Genomic DNA, 21,343 nt, shown 5'->3' with positions numbered 1-21,343 from the left:
TCCGTTTTGTGCAATACTGGCATTGCTTCTCATCCTCTGAAGCACATTTTTGAAATCTGTCTGGATTAAACAGGTTGCCTGGGCCCGTACCAGTTCACAAGAGAGGAAACTCCCCTCCAACTGGGCACGTAGATATAGACTGAAATCTGAGAGTAAAAGACACATGTGATTTCCTCCCCCCGCACACCCTCCCCATCCCTCCCTGGCACTCACACCTCCCCAGTAAGATTCATGTTCATTTATGGAGGTAAGCATCCAGCCATAGATCTCCAGATTTCTTTAGGGACCTGTGGAAAGAAAACAAAGAGAAGTTCATTTGCCATGCGTGTCTTCCCTCTGTCGTTTTTTTTTTTTTTTTCCTACAAAGCAGCATGTTCCTGAATTTAAACATGAATCCTCAGGATACTGAATGTCTTTCCTCAGGATAGGAGATACAGCAAGAAGAGCTACCTATTTTGCTCTTTAGACCCCCAAAGTGGTCTAAAGTGAGGCTCGGTGAGCAAGAACTCCACCTGATGCCCACTGTGTTATTTATAGTCCCTCTGGCCATGAATTCAGCAGAGCGGAATTGCCTGGGCTCACCACATTGCACCTCTGAAGGAGTTTCCCTGCTTTCCCACCCAGGAATTCTGCAAAATTTCCCATCTGCATCAGCTCCGCAAATATTATGCGACAGATCTGAGCTGGTTTGGGCCCAAAAGTCTTCTGACAAACAGAACGCGGGCTGGAGGCTGGAAAGGTAGCTTTATATTGTTTACAGGACATGATCCTTCTATCAGGAGGGCAAATAGTTGCTGAGATGGTTTCTGAGAACTCATGTAGAGACATGGGTGGGATGCTGGGCATGACCTCCTTGGGTCTCCAGGTTGTATGTGTTTTCCTTATCATATTGCTTTAGATAAGAGGACAAGGGCGTGTAGTAGTAGGGCAAGGGATAATGGCTTTAAACTGAAAGAGGGGAGATTTAGATTAGATCTAAGGAAGAAATTCTTCACTCTGATGGTAGTGAGGCACTGGACCAGGTTGCCCGGAGAAGCTGACGATGCCCCATCCCTGGAAGTGTTCAAGGCCAGGTTGGATGACGCTTTGAGCAACTTGATCTAGTGGAAGGTGTCCCTGCCCATGGCAGGGCCATGGTAGGGAGATTGGAACTAGCTTTAAGATCCCTTCCAACCCAAACCATTCTATGATTCTATGACCAAAGAAGGTTTTGAACCATTTTCAGCCCTTCTGCATGTTGGAGCCAGCCCATTTTAACTTGTGTTTGCTTAGAATGGTTTGAGACCGGAGATCCCTGGACTGCAGAATCCTTTCTCATGTTCCCTATCATGAATTATTTGCTTTGGAGAAACTGAGACAGAAACATTAACACAGAGTCTGCCTGACAAGGACTATTAGATTAGGCTTCAACTATGTCTATAGGGAATAGCCCTTTGTCGCTGGCAGGGCTCAAATGAGAAACAGCACGGGCTGTAACCTGACTCATTCCCTTTTGATTCATCTCACTTTGCAGCCAAAAGATACACTGCCAGCTGCCGAAAGCAAGAACCACCAACTGTCACAACGGCATTTTAAAAAGGTTATTATAAAAAAGGTCCCTATTGGATAAGGTTAGCACCTGTCTAAATGCAAAGTACTTTGGTAGAAGTACTGGTGAAGAACTACTGCTCCAGTTGCAGAAGCTGCTCTGGGGGACAGTTGTTTTTTTCCCCCATGATGTAGTGAAGCAAATTCTCATCCATTGTCACCTGGCGTTCACTAAATCAGTGGATCTGTGTCATTTCTGCTGTGGGTCAATGTTTCTGCAGGTTTCCCTTGGACCGTGATATGAAGATTATGAACCTAGTGACGCTAGATTGCAACCTATTGACATGGTATTTCTGAAGGGTCTATAGCGTCTTGAATTTTCTGTACTAGAAAATATAGGATCTTCGTGTAACAATGAATTGCAACCTGTGGATGATACTAGAAGGACCTTACCCAACAATGTCTACGAATGCTTTCCAAAGAGGCTTCTCTTCATAGTGGACTCCGTACTTGGCACATAATGACTTCACCAAAGGTTTCACCTTCCAGAAATTGTGCCGCGGCATTGTTGGAAACAGGCTTGAATAGAGAAAGAGAAAATAAACCTGAGAAAACTCTAGAGATTAAGCCCAAGGGATGGGCATCTCTGCCTGCCTCCTCATCATAGGGGCTAATTAGTAATGCCTTCTCCTCAAGCTGTACAACAAAAGAAAGAGAGGCACAGAGAGGTATCCGTGCTTTACAGTCCTCTGTTTCAAGGAGGCTTTTGAAACTGAGTTGTATTGTTTTCCCAGCTCTGGAAGCTCACAGAGCAGCTCACAGAACAGCAAAGCAGGTAAAGAAGAATTTGGGATCACCTTGCCCTGTGCGGTTCAATGAAGGTACCAACCAAACCAGACTGACTAGTCCAAAACCAGTCAGCTTTACCCTAAATGCCATCTCTTCTACGTTTTGTGTTGTCACTGGCAACAACTGTCCGTATGGCCCTGGTTTTAATATCTTTCCTGGAACTTGGTACCCGGCAGCGTGCACAGTTCCACACGGCCGTCCCAAGCTCTGAAACACTTAAGTGCTTTTAGGCAGAGAGGGGAGATTTCTGAAATGGATGTTCAAGTAGTTAGCTTAGGATACGAGTCCATAGCCATTGTGACTGGTAGATACGTACCTCTGACTTCTACCTAAAACTCCAAATTAAATTTGCAGGAGTTCAATTGAAGCATTCGGTAGTAAGAGAGAAAGATGTCATGCCTGTAGTAGAAGCAGACTATGACCCCAGCAGTCTGGGACTCTCCTTACTGTGCCAAAAATCCTGCCACATCCCACACATGTGCCTTTAGAAGACCTTCCCTCCCCTTGAGTCCGGTGTTGTGACAACCTGGTAGTGGCCAAATGATTCTGGTCCATACTCACTGGTGCTCGATTTGAAAATTCAGGTGCCCGGTGAACCAGTCGTTGAAAAAGGACTGCTCGATATTGCAGGTGGCTGCCATCTAGGGAGGCAAGAAAGCAACCGTGAAGGTTAGTGAAGTCTCAGCCTAAAATCAGACCGAAGTGCCTCTTGCCCGCAGCATGGGCTGACGTGAAGCTCACTGCGATGCTGAGCTGTCAGAGCGCAGAAACCGCTGTGCTGAGATCGCTGGTGGCAGCGATGGGAGCTTTAACCCTCCTTCAGGGCTCACTGTCAACTGCTGTGCTGACCGGGTCTCCACGGGTTTGAGCAGAGGTAAAGGGACAATTTAAGGAGGCAGTTTAGGACATATGTGATGAGTCACATATCAGTCCAAGTGCAGGCTCCTAAATCTCAGCTTCTCCTGGTGAACATCAGATGGTTAACAACAGTACCAAGGCGGGAAACGGAGGAGGAAGAATGCATGGACACAGCAAGCTGAGTCTAGTTATTGCCCGGTTTGCCCTAAGTGCAAGATCTGAATATTCTGGAAATATTTCTTAGCTGCTCTTGCTGTTAATGATAGTAAAATTCGGTAGCCTTTCTTAAAATCCTTTTACACTCTCAGCTGGCTAAGCTGCGATTTCTGCATAGTAACCACAGGAGATTTACTCTCCTCACCTCCCCAGGATGCATCATAAACCGTATCAGTGTCAAGGAGGCTGATCTCTCTCTATCATACGCACTTTTTCTCTGTCCCCCCTCCAGCTCTCTCTTTCTCTTATAACCCTTCTCCCTAAACCTCTCACTCTCACCACCTCTCTCTGTGTCTACAAATTCCAGTTGCACAAAGTGCTTAAGGAAAAGCTTAAGGTGAGCATCTGGACACTCCCGTCGTGACTTCAGTGAATCCCCTTCGTGTGCTTAATTGACAACAAATACTTCAGCTTTCCTGAATAGTGCTTTTAGCACTTTTTTCTTTTTTTTTTTTTTTTAGTACTTCAGTGTTTTTAGCACAAGCGAGAGAAATTGACTATCAGGCTTCGAAAGATCACCTTCAAGGCCCTGTTAACAACTACAAATACTAATTATACTAATGAACACATGATATGATTTCTTCTCTCAGCTCTGTTATACCATATTCATAGGGCCGGTATCAAAGTTGCTTTTATTATCCTCCAGCTGTGAATAGGACTTGGACCACCGTAAGTAAGAGGGACCCTTTCAGCAGGGTGGATTTGTCTGACCAGGCATTAAAAAGCTGTAGAAAGCAGCTGGTTTTCAGTTCAGCCCTATTGCTGAAATATAAACTTTAGAAATACATTGAACTCTCTCTTCGTTGGGGCTCTTCTGTTTGCTCGCACATGCATGCCAACATACACCGCACAGGAAAGCCAAATCATGCTTCTTGCACCTGATACCGCCTCGAATCTGGAGGAATCTTTTGATTCTCAAATTAATTACAGAAGTAATTGGATGTCCATGTCTTGACTCAGCATTGCTGGCTCTGAGGAGAATGTTTTCATGGGAGGGGTCATGGACACAGTAACCCATGGTTAACCCATCTGCTCTTTGAGTAAGTTTCTAATCTAACTCTAAATTCTAAAGTTTTGGGGTGAGCCAGGGGTATTCTTTCCCCTCCCGGTTACCTGAGAGCTAAGCCAGTCTCTGTGCTTCTCACAATCAATTTCCATTGGAATATGATTCATCTGGGTGACCCACACAAACCAGTGACTCTCCAGAAACCTTCAAAAACAAACAGGCAAAAAAATCAAGGGTGACAATTGATAATTGCAGAGCAGGATATGAAGTAAGTAGTGTGGGGTTTACCGGGAGCAGCAGGAGATGCAACCTGCAAGGAAAGTGTTTCTCTGAGGCATGGAAGTAAATATCTCTCTTCCTCTGGAAACCAGAGAGAATCACTTCTGTGATGAATTTCCCTTCCCCTCTTTATACCCTTGGGACTAACGCAATTATGATTAAATACAAGCAGGATGTGCTACTGGGCTATCCTTTCCCTTCAAAGTGGATTAATCTCTCCTGCTAGTTTGGCCTTTCGGTAAATAAAGATGTTCCAACTCCCTGAAAAAAAAAAACCAACAAACAACCAAGCCCCCATTAGACATTCTCAGAACTTTTTTCATCTTTCCCGTTGCTTAATGGATAGATGTTAATTTTGAAATCCACCTGCCCATTGGTGTTAGATTTCTGGGTGTGAAGCTCAGCACACTGGGGCTCCCAGTCTCCCCTGGCTTTCTCAGTAACTTTACCATAACTCTCAACTCTGCACTGGCCTGGGTATTGCTTTAGAGTGGCTTATTTATTGCCTATGGTATATAACTGCATTTTTTTGCACCTGTACAATAGCCTACAGAAACGCGCTTTCTTCTCTTTAACCAAAGTAGTTTCTCTAAGCTGGGATGTAGATGCATGTGGACAAGCTGTCCAGCAGCATCCTTTTTCTAGTCTTTAGGTTTGCTTTCTGAAAGAGCAGATGATCTTGGCTTTGCGATTTTGCCTCCTTCTTCCACTTTTAGCTTAATCAAAATACGGAAGTTGTGGAAATAACAAGTGAGTTGTCGTAAGTTTGTCAGCTTGACTTCAGACCAAAAAGGGTGGCTAGGCACTTACTCAAATGTATGTCTTTCGAATCTCCTCTTTTCGTTAGATTCAAAGTGTTCTGAAACTATGAAAACTTAAGTCATAAACAGCGATATTAAATTTTGTGGAGGCAAAGTTCTAATATTTTGAAGGTTTTTGTACATCTGTTGCCTTTTTCACCTTAAAAAAGGAATTATTTTTTTTTTTAGAAAATGTTTTTCACTGCGATGAAACATTTTCCTAAAACTAATGCTAACTGTGGGACTAAATGCTGTCCTTTGGTACTAGCCAGCGTACAGGCCATGCAGTCTTCCAGGCTGGGTGGTGAGTGTTTCACCTGTTGGCAAAACGCGTCCAGTGCTCAGGAAGGCTCATGAATTAATTACCTTCCCAGTAAGCTGGGAAGAGGATGGCTTGAAGGGACTCTGAAAGGTTCCATCCTTGACCCAAAAGGGAAAAAATGCATAAATGTGTTGGGATCAGGCAGCGCGTGAGAACAGGGAACAAGGAGAGAAAGGAGTTGGACCATTGCAAGGGCAGGGGAAGATGCTGAGCAGCAGAACAAGCTGTGCTGCGGGAGGTGGGAATTGGGAGATGATAAGAGGAAAGTGAAGCAGGAGAAACAGCCAAGATAACGCACGGTGAAGTCAATGACTGCACACAACCCAACTGACAAGGCTTGTGGGGCACAGCAGAGCTGAGACTTGGTTGGTCTGGCACTGGAGGGAGAAGAGGAGCAGCAGAGATGCCCTTATCTCCTACCTGACAAAAGTAAGGAGAAACAGGGATCCCAGAACACCATAGAATGGGATGTATGTGATGAAGTAGGCATGTAGTAGCTGATGGCCCAGGCTAGGTCCTAGGGGTAAGAGAGAAGACATTAGGCATCACTTTGCCTATCTCATAACGTGTCCTTGCTGGTAACATAGGAATTGCCGGTAAACTGATCTGGTGAAGTGCAGTCCCTTCCCACCCTCCCTCTGCCAGTTGTCTTGAAGAGACAAACTGGCCTCCCTCCCTACTCAAGTGTGACTTCTTACGATCCAGCCGGACCCCATAAAGACTGAGGGAACATTTCACTCACCGCCCAGAACCTGCGCCTGATCATGGTCGAGATGATTGGATTTGGAAATACACGGGGATGAGCAGAGGCGGGAAGACTGCAAAGCAAAGGGAAATGTTTTGGCCGTCGGCAGGTGGAAAGGTGTGTGACGTGAGTGAGCCAGTGATTTAGGACTGGTTCTAGGGCAACCCTGCCTAGCGCTGGTAAGAGAGGTGAGGTGCTGGTGCCTTTCTGTGAAGAAGTAGGCTCGACTTCACACCCATTCACCTTGACTTATCAAAGCACATCAACTGGCAACATGCAGCTTTCCGTGGAGCGTCTCACACTGAGGTTATTTCCCCATCTCTGCTGTCTGCCTTGTTTGGCCATGGCCATGCTGGCAACACTCAAGATGCTTGGATATCACTGGAGGATACACGTTTTGGGACCTGCATAGGGGATGCTGGTCCTGAAGAACGGCAGGATGAGTCCAGACTTATGGAGTTGCTCTGCTAACACAGTAGGGACTGGAAAGGTCAATTCGCATTAAGGGAGAAAAGAAGATGGGGAGCAGATACTCACCAAGGAAGAAGTACTCGTGCTGGTGGTTGTAAGGCAGGTACTTCAGCTTCTTCTTGCCATACTGCAGACAAAGAGAAGAAAGCTCAGGCTTGGATTATGATGCTTGCATGTAAGAGAAGATGCTCTGCAATACTGCTTTCTTTAGTGACTGAGGAGTTTTTGACTAAATTTCCACCACCAGGTAAAAAGTGTTTTGATACGGTTAAATATCTTGACTTTGTAATTGTGCTAGGTGTAAATTCCTTTTTAAAGTCTTCTGGCTTGATATTCAGATAATTTCTGTTTACTTGAGAGCCTGATGGCATTTTAATGCACTTCACTTTCCATGCCTGTGGCTGTGCTAAGAGCTGCTATCATAGAATCATAGAATGGTTTGGGTTGGAAGGGACCTTAAAGATCATGTAGTTCAACCCCACTGCTGTGGGCAGGAGACACCTTCCACTAGACCAGCTTGCTCAAAGCCTCATCCAACCTGGCCTTGAAACACTGCCAGGGATGGGGCAGCCACAACTTCTCTGGGCAACCTGTTCCAGTGCCTCACCACCCTCACAGTGAAGAATCTCTTCCTTAGGTCTAATCTAAATCTCCCCTCTTTCGTTTTAAAGCTGTTGCTCCTTGTCCTATCACTACATGCCCTTGTCAAAAGTCCCTTTCTAGCTTTCTTGTAGGCCCCTTTAGGTACTGGAAAGCTGCTAGAAGCTCTCCCTGGAGCCTTCTCTTCTGCAGGCTGAACAATCCCGCTCTCTCAGCCTGTCTTCATAGGGAGGTACTCCAGCCCATCTCCCTCATTACCAATACAAATGTGATAGGCATAAAGTTTGACCTTTGGGAAGACGCTACCCAGGCTGCCAGTGCAAGACACTGATCCTTGGGTAATCTTCGCTGCAAAATGTCCCCAACTATTGATCCTTTTTGACTTCTGCAGTCATCAGCCCCCATGAACTCCTGCCATGAGCCAGATTTTGTAAAAGCTTACTTTACCAACAGTGGGAAAACTACCGTGATCTTTAGCATTTACTACGGCAAGTCACACAGAGGTGCTTAAATCTATAATGTCGTGTCACTAATTTGATGTGTTAAGTGATAGGAAATAGCGTACTGTCATTGAGAGCTATTCTGCACCCGCTCCTGGATTACTATGGTCCACCTACAGAGAGCAGATGCAGAGAAGTTTCTCCAAAATCGCAGGTTCAGACCTTGGGTTGTTGCATTTTTTGCAGGCGCCCATGTCTTCTCAGTGAAAAGAGGGAGCCAAGAGCACCTGGTCTCCTAACCTCACTGCCTTAGTGAACTACCTACAGCTATACAGAAGTGTCTTTTTTGAGCTCCAGGAGTGTTTACACAAGAAGCTAATGCCTGGAGCATGTGGATTGTCGTGAACTTGCGTTTTTGCTTCCAGCATAGCAACTTCCCAATGAAGTAAGGGAAGTCTTGGAGCACCAGTAAATCAGCCACATCATTCACTCTGGTCTGAGCTCTGAAAGGTGGTTTGCTTAGCATCATCTGGAAAAGGATTATATACAAATGTGAAAGAGTATAGGATAGACTGATGCTGGCCTAACATCTCAGGTATTTTGTAGGATGGAGATCCAGTCTTCCTTGTCATAAATGTCTACATTCTTAGTTTTTCCTTTAAGTGGTATAACCATCGTCTGCTTTTAAACCAGTTATCAGGCACAAGATTTTCCAATGGGTCGTACTCACACATTTAAGAGCGTTACACTGATTTACATCTTCTAGATAATGGCTTTTTTATACTCCAGGAGAAGGCTTTTGTTTTAGTCATATATAAGAGCCCTTCTGACCTCTTGAAAATTCTGTGTGTGCAAGACATTGTCTACACGTGTCCATATACTGCATGTACGTTCCCTACATGTGTCTGGAGTCACTTTCTCAAGAGTATAAAACCTGGCTGAGAAACCATTAACTTTTTAATGTTGTATTCCCCTGAGTTGTACTTGCTGCAGATGTTTTTATTTTTATTTTCTTTGGTTGTTTTTTTTTGTTTTCAAAACCAGAAATCCTTGTTCCATTGTAAACAGACCAAGGCTGGTATATGGTTTATGTCCTTTGTGTAGGTTTTTATACAATAGACAGTAAATATTTTGGTTTCTAGAAGGAGAGATTGAATTAAAGCACCTTGACCTAGCCTGTTATTTCATGTGCAGCATGACAGTACATAGTTAAGGTAAGAAAGTAAGAAAATATTGCTTATGGAAGCAATTTCCCCTCAACTGCATGGCAAGGCTCCAGTGGAGGGGAATTGTACAGGTTGTCTGAACCACAGCTGGACTAATACTGGAAGATATTTTCTGTGGAAATGGCAGATCGGTTTTGAAATTTCTTGATGAAGTTCTGAGGAACACCATATTTTCCCCTCATGTTGATATTTCAAGCCAGCAGGATGAAGTTGTAACAGCTTTCTACTTTCCTTCCAGTCCACCTTCATCACTCTTCCCAGCCTACCCCCAAACACTTTCTCCTGTGGTCAGTATAGGAAATGGACAGGGAATTATACAGTCAATCTTGCTCTTCAGCCCAAGGTCTGGGAGGGTGTGAGAGCCAAACTCCTGTCAGACAACATAGACAGATAAAATCCCTGGATGAAGCATTTCTTTCTTTAGCATTTCTAGAAGTCTTGACTGTCTAAGTCATGTCTACCAACATCAGCCATCTCCTGTTTTTTTCACAAGCATCCCCTAAAACCCTTTAGGACAATGGTTTTCCACATTTTACCCTCTTGCCTTTTACCTCAACAGGCTGTGTATCTCCAAGGACGAAAATATGCAGCATGTTCACATCTGGGTCCTTCTTGAATATGTTGGGGCTTGGCATGGTGTTGGAAGTGACGATGGTTCCACCAGTTTGCAGAGGCACCCTGGGCAGATAGAAGAACAAGGAGTTCATCCATGGAAATACAGCTCCTCCAATGGTAGGATTACCCATTCATTTACAGAAACTAGAACAGTTAAAACTCAGATTACGGCCTTAAACTGTCATTTGCTTTTGAACTAGCAATAAGCAGTAAGTGATTAAGCTGGTTTCAGAGGGGTGGTTTGCCTTCACTAAGGAGCATCCATATTGAAAGAACAGGGAATAAACACACTCTGAGAGAGCTGCATGTCACCATGTCTTCCCATAGGTGAAATTACAGAATCATAGAGTGGTTTGGGTTGGAAAGGACTTCAAAGATCATCTAGTTCCAACCCCCTGCCATGGGCAGAGACACCTTCCCCTACATCAGGTTGTGCAAAGCCCCATCCAGCCTGGCCTTGAACACTTCCAGGGACTGGGGCAGCCACAACCTTCTCTGGGCAACCTGTTCCGGTGCCTCACCACCCTCAATGTAAAAAATTTCTTCCTTATCTCTAATCTAAATCTCCCCTCTTTCAGTTTAAAGCTGTTGCCCCTTGTCTTATCACTACACGCCTTTGTTAAAAAGTCTCTCTCCTGCTTTCTTGCAGGCCCCCCCCTTTAGGTACTGGAAGGCTGCTAGAAGGTCTCCCTGGAGCCTTCTCTTCTCCAGGCTGAACAAACGCTAAGTCTCTCAGCCTGTCTTCATAGGAGAGGTGCTCCAGCCCTTGGGATCATCTTCATGGTGCTCCTCTGGACTCGCTCCAACAGGTCTGTGTCCTAGTATTAGTAGCTGTATCACAGAATCATTTAGGTTGGAAAAGACCTTTAAGATCATTGAGTCCAACCACTCACCTAACACCACCAAGTCCAACACTCTTCCTACCTTACTGTTATACTGGTTTCCCTCTTCTGCCTGTGCCTGTGAGCAACCAGGCAAGACAAAGTGGGTTGTTTGGGAGAACAGGCAAGTTATGTCCCTCCCTCTAGAAGTTCCTGCTGCAGGTGGATGTTGAAATGCCTGACTGCACTGGACAGGATAGAAGTTCTGAAGGCATCTTGATTGAATGGATGTAATCGAAAAATATATACCTTAGTGGAGTGTGTGGTGAAAATATGACAGGATGTTAAGATAGGGTTTTATGCAATTTAACGAAGGAAAAAGGCTTAGAGCTGCAGTTTCCTACTTCGACATAGTCAAAGTGACTGTGGTTGCTTCTACAGTGCCCTGGGTCCATAATGTCCTTACCTTCAAGTGTCCAATGACAAAACTTGTGGACGATGTGGTTTCCAGGAAGACTTCTTAAAGACAGAGAGGTGTCCAAAGTCATGTTGCAGCCACCCTGCCTGGGCCTGGGATGAAGGGAAATGAAGTAGTTAGGAAGCTGTTTGAAATCAGAGTTAAGCACAAAAGGAAATGGAGATAGAAGGCAAATTGTGAGTGTGAGGAAGAGAGGGAATTAAGTGAAGTGAGAAGGTGAAGATCTCTGTTTTCATTCTGGAGGGCAACATAGAATCATAGAACCATTCAGCTTGGAAAAGACCCCTAAGATCATCAAGTCCAACTGCAAATCTAACACTACCAAGTCCACCAACATGTCAAAGGAAAGGACAAAGAGACGAGAAAAATGTCTGAGCCACAATCAGCAGTGAGTAGGGGTGGCCAGAAGGCACCACAGTGGCAGGTATGTTTTCAATATCTTTCACAGGTGTGAATGTTTTGCACTGGTGATTAACCTAATATGAAAAGTTCAGCGCACACTGGCCTTCTCCTAAGTGATTTGCGTAGACAGTATGCTCTGTGCCTAATACTTTAAACTGAAAGGGGAGATTTAAATTAGATCTAAGGAAGAAATTTTTTACAATGAGAGTGGTTGAAACACTGGAACAGGTTGCCAGAGAAGTTGTGGCTGCCCCATCCTGGAGGTGTTCAAGGCCAGGTTGGATGAGGCTTTGAGCAACCTGGTCTAGGGGAAGGTGTCTCTGCCCATGGCAGGGGAGTTGGAACTAGATGATCTTTAAGGTCCCTTCCAGCCCAAACCATTCTGTGATTCTATGATTCTCACCTGGGAAGTCGTAAGGATGCAGGAGAGGATGAGAGTTGTGATCCAGCCAGTACCGAAGTATGAAACCATTAACCAAGCCAAAACTTCCATTGCAATAATGTGGCCCAAGTAAAGTGAGAAGAACAAAGGATTTGCTCTGAACAAGTCCATGTCCTCTGCTGTCTTCCTCAGGGTCCGGAAATCTTCCACCAGCTGGGACTGCAAAATAGACATGCAAGACACAGCATGCAGCTTCTAAGTGAGTCTGAACATGTCTGTGGAAGGAAGGCTAAGTTCCATACTAAGGACTCCAGCTCTTTCTTGTGTTGATGGCTACTCCAGGAATGCCCCTACATTCACCCTGTATTCTAGCTTTTCACAGTGCTTTCCTATGAATAAACATCCTGGCTGATCTGAGCCCACATCCTGACCTTTTGCACCTTGAGCTAGGAGAGAAACTCAAGCCTGCTGCTGTGAATCAGCGGCACTACCTGCCTCTGTTGAGAGTACATCAGTGATGACCTTTGTCTGAATGAGCTTTACAAGCATTAAAGGGGCAGCTGGAGGAGGAGATAAGTGCAGCCCTAGTACTTATGCATACGAGAGCTCTGATGACAAGCACCCAATATCAGAGCACCCATTGTTTATTATTACGGGGGTCAGCTCCTGTGTAATCGTTCATGAAGAGCGTTCCTGGGTTAACATGGGTTAGCGTCATCTCTTCTATTGTGAGTGACACAGATATATCATAATCACGGCCAGTCCCAACAACGGGACGGGATTGAGTTTCGTGGCAAGAGTTAGTCAGCCACGCACAGTGCCTGAATAATGAATGAACGGACCATCTGGGAGGGATAAAGAGCTGCCCTGAGGATGCTGAGCGGGTGGAAAAGGTACTTGGTGGGTTGCTGCTCCTCAAAGCACAGCCACCGAAATGAGACATCGGTTCACCTCACCCATAGGTGCACACCGCTCATGCCATGCATGGCACAAACATGGCTGCTCTCCAGAGTTTTGTGGGTACTGGGCTCATGAGGACAAGTCAGTTTGAGTCTCAAAGAGGTATTTCCCTGGGAGTTAATCTGTCAAAGAGAGCAGTGAAAGAGATTCAAGTCTTGTCCAAGTGGTGAGCAACTTGTTTGGAAGTATTTTCTGACTTTTTTGCCTACTCCTCTCCTTCCCCCCTGTAACAGGCAAGCGATGACATGTTTTAGAGCTTGGTCACCAGAGAAGGAACAGCAGGAGGGACATTATTCATAAGAGCTGGTGCACATTTCCCAGTACACCTGTCTCAGTTTACATTTCCCATCAGTATGCGATCAGTCCATCCTGGACACCTAGAATGATCTGCTAGAACAGGACGTGATCACCATAGACAGAGCTGTTGGTCTCTTTTTGTGGGAAAGGAAAGGCTTGTACAGGCAGTCTGAATGTGTCACCTCCCTCCCACACACATTTTCACCTATACTGGGATGCGTACGTTGCTAGACAGAAGTGTCCAGTCACTGAGCAATTTTCTCCCTCTTTGGAGGACATCCCAAGAGGAAAAAAATGATGGAGCATACCCATCATAAGCCCCAGCTTAGAAACAAATACTCACGTTTTTATCTCGGTCCTGGCTAGGTTCCCCTGGAGCAAGTTCTCCAATAAGTAATGGCTTGAGAAACTTTTGCACAAGGTGGGATTGATATGGAAGGCCTGGAATGCGTCCTGGAGTGGAAATACAAGTAACCATGTGAGATTCAGAGGTAAGCTGTTGCTTCCTACTCATTGTGTCTTTCCCATCCATCTCCAGCACTGTCCTTCTCTGCAGTCATCCCCCCACGTTACTGTGAAAGAGGGGTGCCAGACTGACTTTCATCTCTATGGTCACTGTTCAGTGCAGCACTTCTACTAGAGGCTGATAGAATCATGGAATTGTTTAGGTTGCAAGAGACCTTGAAGATCACTAAGTCCAACTGTTAATCTAGTGCTACCAAGTCCACCACTAAACCATGTCCCTAAGCGCCACATCTACACGTCTTTTAAATACCTCCAGGGATGGTGAGTCAACCACTTCCCTGGGCAGCCTGTTCCAATGCCTGACAACCCTTTCAGTGAAGAAATTTTTCCTAATATCCAATCTAAACCTCTCCTGGCGCACCTTGAGGCCATTTCCTCTTGTCCTATCGCTTGTTACTTCGGATGAAATTGCTTATCTAGTAGGAAGTGATCTGGGACGCTATTTAGACATATGGTGAAAGGCATCTCAAGAAATTTTTTCTAAGCGACTAAATACCTAAATCCTGTTAATTCGCTTAGAAGGTAGGCAGAGAGGAATTTGTGCAAATCCCCACTAGGATATAATACCCTTGGAAAGTCTGCTGCCTGGAGGCAATTCAGGAAAAGGGGTGACTGAACCTGGAGATGACCACAGAGACAAAAATAGTCCTGTTTTGGATGTTTTGGCCAAACCTGGAGCACTAGCACAGCTAAGCAAAAAGTGGTGACTCTTCATTTTGGAGACTGTGTTTCTCTTTTTGTTCTGTAAGATGAGTAACTGAATACTGTCTTGACTCTTTATTCTAGAACCATATTCTAGATATAGAGGCAATTCTATCTCCATGTGAGTCCAAGTCAACCCAAAACTCGGTTGTGTACCAGAACTTTAAGCAAGTGCTTTAAAGTGCTTGCTATCAAACTTCGCAGTGGCTAGGACTCCATTCGGAAAAGTGCTTATACCAAAAAGCAACTTCATTCATTACTCTGAAATGCGTTAAGGAGTTTAACGGTCTTGAAGAGCAGATAGTAATCGATACATGTGATAAGAGTTCTTGTCATTTCTACTGTGCTGTGGTATATGGATGCTTGTCCCTATAAGAACCCCATTAATCTTTCACAAGACTGCTTCCATATTTTCTACTCAGTACATGCTTTGAACATTTGGTACATTTTACTGAAATCTCGCCAATGTGTGATAATAGACACAAATAACTTGTTAAGTTTCAGCAGCAGAATCTAATTGAGGGATGAAACTTGCAAATAAATCCTATTCCATCTACTCCTGAGGCTGGGAAAGCAGGAAACGCAGCTGGAATAACATTTTTCTTACATGTTTTCAAGACTTCTTCTAATATGGAAGGACAATGCCTTGTTGGTAGAATCTTTTTGATCTTGGCATTCTTGAGTCTCCCTGGCTCTTTTTTTCTATACTCCTTCCCCTTTTCGTATGTTTTTGTCTACTTATGTCCTACAGATGCCTGATGGGAGCATACATTTGATCGATCTGCTGCTAGTAGTAAGACCTTGCACAACCCTCCTTTCACATGGCATGGCTTGAATTTTAACCCCAAAGATAGTGGTAGATGACAGAAAGCTGACGAAGATCAGAAACTCTTTCTCTGCCCTTGCCCTTTTCTTTCTGCAAAGAACTGGAGTTAACTCTACAAAATAACCTAGGAAAGCTGTAAAGTTGTACTTACACGAAGTGCTAAGACTGGTATAGAAAAAATAGTCAAAAATACAAGTCACGAGTACCATGCTTCAGCCTTTCCACCTTTGTCCCACTGCCTACAGTAGTAGCGACCGACTAAAACCTCACTTCTGGCTCTAAATAGAAAGGGCAGACTGGAAAGTGCTCACTGTGTCCAGCTGACCCTTCTGGGAGATGACCTCTATCAGAAGTCTAGCTCGGGTGTTCAAAAAATACCAGCTGGCAACCTCGGTCCCAAAGTCCACCAAAATCAATAGAAACTTTCACCTGATTCCAAGACTTTGGATTCAGCTTCAAAATAATACTCTGAACTCTATAAGGAAGACCTTCTAGCAGCCTTCAAGTACCTAAAGGGGGCCTATGAGAAAGCTGGCGAGGGGCTTTTTACAAGGGCATGTAGAGATAGGACAAGGACAATGGCTTTAAACTGAAAGAGGGGAGATTTCGATTAGATCTAAGGAAGAAATTTTTTAAAATGAGGGTGGTGAAACACTGGAACAGGTTGCCCAGAGAACCTGTGGCTGCCCCATCCCTGGAAGTGTTCAAGGCCAGGGTGGATGGGGCTTTGAGCAAACTGGTCTAGGGGAAGGTGTCCCTGCCTGTGGCCAAGGCGGTTGGAACTAGACAATCTTTCAGGTCCTTTCCAATTCAAACCATTCTATGATTCTATGAACTCCTATGTTTTGCTGTGGGAGGCAAAGAAGGAGGGAGAGTGAAAGTTGACCTGAGCCATTCAACTTGAAGTTAAGAAATTATATATGAGAAGTTAAGAGATGCAGCGTTAGCGGGGAGGTGTGGAGGGGAGGGAAGAGCTTGCTACAGGTGCAAGAGATAAATAAAACTCTGTGGAATGATTTAAAGATTATAAAATCCATAAAATGCTGGAGGCAATGGGAGGAAGAAGTAAAGGGGGGGAGGGAAGTAATTTCAATGGGGGAGGCAAACCAAAATGCCAGAAATGAAACTGAGGTGCACTTCTTCTGTGGAGCACCAGAATTTCCCAGTTACTCTCAACTCGGCTCTCGTACCAATGCCCAAGTCCCCTTTTTGTAACCAATTTCAGGGACAAAGTGATCCCTCTTCCCACAGGGGAGAAGTCTGGATCAAATTGTCCAGGTTCGTTCCTGAGGGCTGCATCACTGGCAACGCTTATCCCAGCAGGAAGGAGACCAGTGATTTTTGGCTGCATTGGCTTAGCCACTGGTGTTACTTCACCAGTGCCAACACAAAGGTAAAACTCCAGGGCTGGCAAAGCTGTTTCTACAGCCCCTGTGCTCCAGACAAGCCCGGAGCTTCCCACGTGAAGAAATACTTGTCCTGAATCGTCAGCTCCCTTCTCTAATTTGAGGAATTCCATTTGCTTTACCATCATTTCTGCATACTTCACCTTCTCCGGTCTTATCCTCACAGCCCACCTGAGGTTAAAAAATACTATCTTCTTCCTTCTATGGACAGGGAATGATGCACTAAAGGACTGACTCACCCAAGGTTACAACTAGTAGCAGACCTTAAACCTTTTTCACTAGTGCTCCAGTTATTGTAGCATTTTCAGCTCTTGGGCCCATAAATTTGTCACTGAAATGTTAAGTCTGGTTGTAAGTTCCCTTCCCTGGTACCATTTGCAGATGATGTGAAAGAGGAGGGAAGACCAGAACGGCTCAGGAAGGAAATAACTGACTGTACCTGCTGCAAGGCTTTGCAATTTTGGGGTGAAAAAAGGAGAAGGGGAAAGAGGGAGAAGGTGAACACATAAGAAGCATTAAAGAATGTTGACTCAACATTATTTAAACTAATTGGCAAAAAAAGGCTTCGGAGGTCTGACCAGATACCGCCCGATCACCGGGCTGGAAATCTCACTGATTTGTGTTGTATTAATTCAGGGGTGACTCAGAACAGCAGCTTCTGCCTGACCACATAGAAGGTATTTTTGGCTACCTGGGGTTTCCCTGCCAGTAGCCTGTTTTTCTAAACATGCTTATAAATGCTCTGTTGTGACTTTTCCACGGAGAGCTCTCCTCTGCCTCTGGACTTACTCACCTCACGTCTTTCTGCATGGGATGACAAGTGAAGGTTTGAACTGGTCAGAAATACAATCATGGGTGTCAAAACACAGTTGTTACTCAAAACTATGCTACCTATCTTCCACTTCACTGCTATCACAAGCCTATGCCAGGAAGAAAATACCAGCAGGAGGAAGGTTTCAGCTTCACTGAGATGTAACAGACGTATATGCCATTGGCATGTGTAGAGAATGGGCTTCTACAAGCAGGAGAGAGAATAACATCTCCTCAGTACTCTTACCATCATCAGACAGAAAGCTATGGTGAAGGAACAATTGCTTTTTTATTAGCTATATCTCATGCATCTCCTTTACTAATAGGTCCTGAAAGTGAGATACTACCTGGATTTGGAATTATCCTCAGTTCTGTACTAGAGGAGATAAAAAGCAAAAGGCAAAAAGATGGTCTCTGGGAAGTGCCATGTGATATTCACACCTGACCTCCCAACTTGTAGTCTACTGGCCAAGTAAGTTGAAGTGGGCAAGAGGGAATTATTCCAGCTGGAAAAAGCTGCGTATTATTGAGGTACAACCACACCTGAGCATTAGAAGTGCTTAGTGCAGTCAGTACAAGGGTTATTCTTTCACATCCTTGAACATCTCTGACACACAGACTGTGAGGTGCCCTCGCATGCTTTTGTCTTCATTTTCTGAAGGCAACTGTGCATGATGTGATACCAGAACAGGTTGTCCCAGACTGGTATGCTGTCTCAGCATGTTAAACTATGGCTTAAAATGAATGAATGCTCAGTGTTGTTAGTATCTTGTAGGAGAAACTCAAGCGTATGCTAGCCTGGGCACTCCTCACCTGCCTGGCACGAGCTCAGCATGCCGAATGTAATGGCTGTCATGGAAGCTTCTCAGTTAGCTATCTTGCGAGCATCCTGAGATGAATTAGTTCACGTATCACCAAGCAGGTTATCTTTAGAGTGGCCCAGCATAGGTGTGGAGTTCAACAAGTCTGTCAGTGGGAAGCTTGCAGTAGATGGATATACCTGATAATCTAGAGGATTGGTCCAAGATAAATGGACCAGATGCTGAGGTTCCTTTGGTGCACATTTGCTGGACTAGAGGTCTTAACTACACGTAGTGCCAAGGAGAATCTGAGAAAGATGGAAGCCATGTACGAACTGGGAATGTAGACATGTTAAACTGAATTTTGATCATTGCCTTTTCCTCCTCCTCAACTCCCCAGTTGTGGTATCTTGCAACACAGAATGAAATTCGTTAGTTAAGCCTTGATAGGGTCAAGGCCAAGGCTTTCTCACCCTGAACAAGAGCAAGATGTTTTGGCAGTAAACTTGTTATTTGCTACAGGGAAGCTGGAAACCAGCTGCCAATTCTGTTCTAGCACTCAGAGCAGTGATGAACAATTTCAGAGCATTAGTGATCTGAGTATAGTGGGATGCAATGAGAGAGGCGGGTGGGGAGATGGGAGGAGGACAAGCAGCAGCAGAATCACAAACCTGTGTTTCAATCTCCCTCCTAAGGATTTGAGACAAACGCAAGAGTGGATGCTTTTTTAGTTTCTAGCGGAGATATTGGAGTTAAATCCTCAGGGATAGGAGTCCAGCTCCTCCAGTTTCAATTAAGCAGCTGAGAGTAAAACCTGGCCCATCTTTTTGAGGGAGAAAGCTATTCATTCAGAGGATTTCTTGGAAGAGGACAGGAACACCAAGACGCATCTCAGTGCTTCAAGGAAAAGAACGGAAAACAGCCACAGAAATGGACACTGACGGAAAAGAAAGGTTACTAATTCTCGCCAATTAATTCTGCCGCACACACAGAGCCTCCTCCTTGCTCAGGTGTTAAGAACCGTGGGACACGAACAGTTAATGTCACCACTCAGTCTCTCCTGTGCTTACCATGCACATACTCGGAAAAGCTCTGAGGCAGTTGAAATTTTATTAACTATGGGCTAATGCCCCGGGAGAGAACATGGGGGTCTCGGGAGGCACTTCTGAAAAAGGTGGCTTGGAGGGAAACTGCAGACAACAATCTCTGAGGCAATTTTTTCCATTTTCAAGGTTTGGTTTTTTTTTGGTTTGGGGTTTTTTTGGTTGTTTTTTTTTTTTTAAGTTGCTGAAACAGAAGAGGTAGCTGAACCCAGCTATGAAGTGCAGGAGCCGCTGGAGCAGCAGCAAATGGTTTTCTTTCTTTTTTTTTTTCTCTTTTCTGTAGAAACCTGTAACTAAATTCTCTAGAGAATTCTCTCCTGGGGAAAAAGCTAAAAAGCTCCTTGTTTTAAAGCTCACCCTCCTCACAGAAGCAACTTTGAAACACAGGCCAGCCCCTCGTTAACCCTTTCTTGCGCTTGGCCGCTGTGACTCTGCATGTCAGAAGCTACACACTGAAGAGGAGGGGGGGGGGAAGACCTTCGGACACTTTGCTTATGAATTCAGAGCTCCAAGCCCAGCACAAACACGAGACAAAGCCAAAACAGCAGGACTTAAGCAGAGCCGAACCGTCTCTACCAAACCCATCTTGCAGATGCTGCAAATTGCTGTGGCCCGATGGAGCTGATGGCCAAGAAGCTGCAGGAGCTGATGGCCAGGAGCTCCCTCGATTTGGACCCACTTTTGGTCCACCTTGGGCCCACCAGCGGGATAAGCTGGGTGTACAGCAGGTGGGAGAGGGATGGGGAGGTGGGGAAGGCAGGCAGGTGGCTGAGCAAAAGCTGGCTGAGTAGCCACCAAGAAGGCAATGAATGACCTGTCAGTGGTGGCCGATGAGAGGTGGGAGGCAGCCGCGCGTGTGTTTGTGTCCGTGCGTGGGTCCTTACCGTGGCATCTTCGCCGGCGCAGTGGCTGATCACTCGATGTCCCCCCGGGTGTCTGGTCGCCCACTGGGTGACATTATAAACCTTGCGCTCTATCACCAGCCACTTGTCTGTCCTCCCGTTGTGCTTCTGGATCTCCTCCCATGTGTAGAAGTGGATCTGCGCTGTCGGCTCCCCCGACTCCCCTCCTTTCTCACCCCCTTTCCCCATGGGGCCCACTCGGCTGTTTTGTCTTCTTGCCAAAGGAGGGGAACCCGTCCCTGCGCTTCTCGGGGCCGCGCCGCAGGGGACGAGCTTTCCTTGGGCGATTTAACTCAGCTGATCCCCCTGGTCTCCCCCTTCGCCTTCGCTCATGTCCTCCCTTCTCTTTGTCTCTCGCCGCCCGGCCCTCGCAGTCCCTCCGCTCCGTCGCTTGCTCGGAAGTGCCCCCTAGGCTGGTTTTCCCGGGACTGAGGCACTTTCTCCTCGCACATAGCCCTGGTTTGTGGGAAGCTCGGCCCCTTCCATCCCCCGCCCCAGCATCCCCCCCCCCATCCCCCCCCCCCAGCATCCTCCTCCATTCACTCCCGGCGAGGTTTCCACCGGGATCAGCAGAGCCCCTGCACCAATCCCGGCCCTCCCGCCGCCGGCTGCTCCCGGCCATTGGCCCTGCGCGATCTTTCGAAGCCAGAAGGGAGAAGGCGGCCGCCGGCCAGGCCGGCCCGCGGGGCCCGCTGCCCCTCGCCGCGCCGCGCCGCGGGGGCCGGGAGGTGCGGCATCCCCTCGGCTCCTCGCCCTCCTCGTTCGCTTTGCCCTCGGGCTTTTGGCTCCTGCTTCAGAAAGCTTTCCTCTCCCCCCTCTTTTTTTCTCTATTCCCCCCCCTCCCTTTTTTTCCCCCATATTTTGCCTTTTTTTTCCCCACCTTTTTTCCCTTGTTTCATTTTTTCCCCATTTTTTGCCTTTTTTCCACCCGTCTCCCATTATTTCCCCCCTTTTCTCCCTTTCCCCCGTTTTCCC

The 21,343-nt window shown here is 45.9% G+C and overlaps 1 protein-coding gene across 1 annotated transcript; it reads right to left on the bottom strand.

Annotated features, from left to right (window-relative positions):
• Window positions 1–235: 235 nt before the first annotated feature.
• Window positions 236–20,557, bottom strand: LOC104376392 (acyl-CoA 6-desaturase). Its single transcript, XM_009982965.2, is given in 18 exon segments — window positions 236–287; window positions 1,981–2,106; window positions 2,938–3,017; window positions 4,564–4,660; window positions 6,278–6,344; window positions 6,347–6,374; window positions 6,600–6,634; window positions 6,637–6,675; window positions 7,140–7,200; window positions 9,891–9,965; window positions 9,967–10,017; window positions 11,242–11,262; window positions 11,264–11,281; window positions 11,283–11,345; window positions 12,059–12,256; window positions 13,638–13,714; window positions 13,717–13,747; window positions 20,351–20,557. Coding segments are annotated over 18 exon segments (1,326 nt in total).
• Window positions 20,558–21,343: the final 786 nt, after the last annotated feature.

This window comes from Tauraco erythrolophus, chromosome 6 (genome assembly GCF_009769465.1).
Source record: "Tauraco erythrolophus isolate bTauEry1 chromosome 6, bTauEry1.pri, whole genome shotgun sequence".
Lineage (NCBI taxonomy): Eukaryota > Metazoa > Chordata > Aves > Musophagiformes > Musophagidae > Tauraco > Tauraco erythrolophus.
This window is presented reverse-complemented; position numbering and strand designations above follow the sequence as displayed.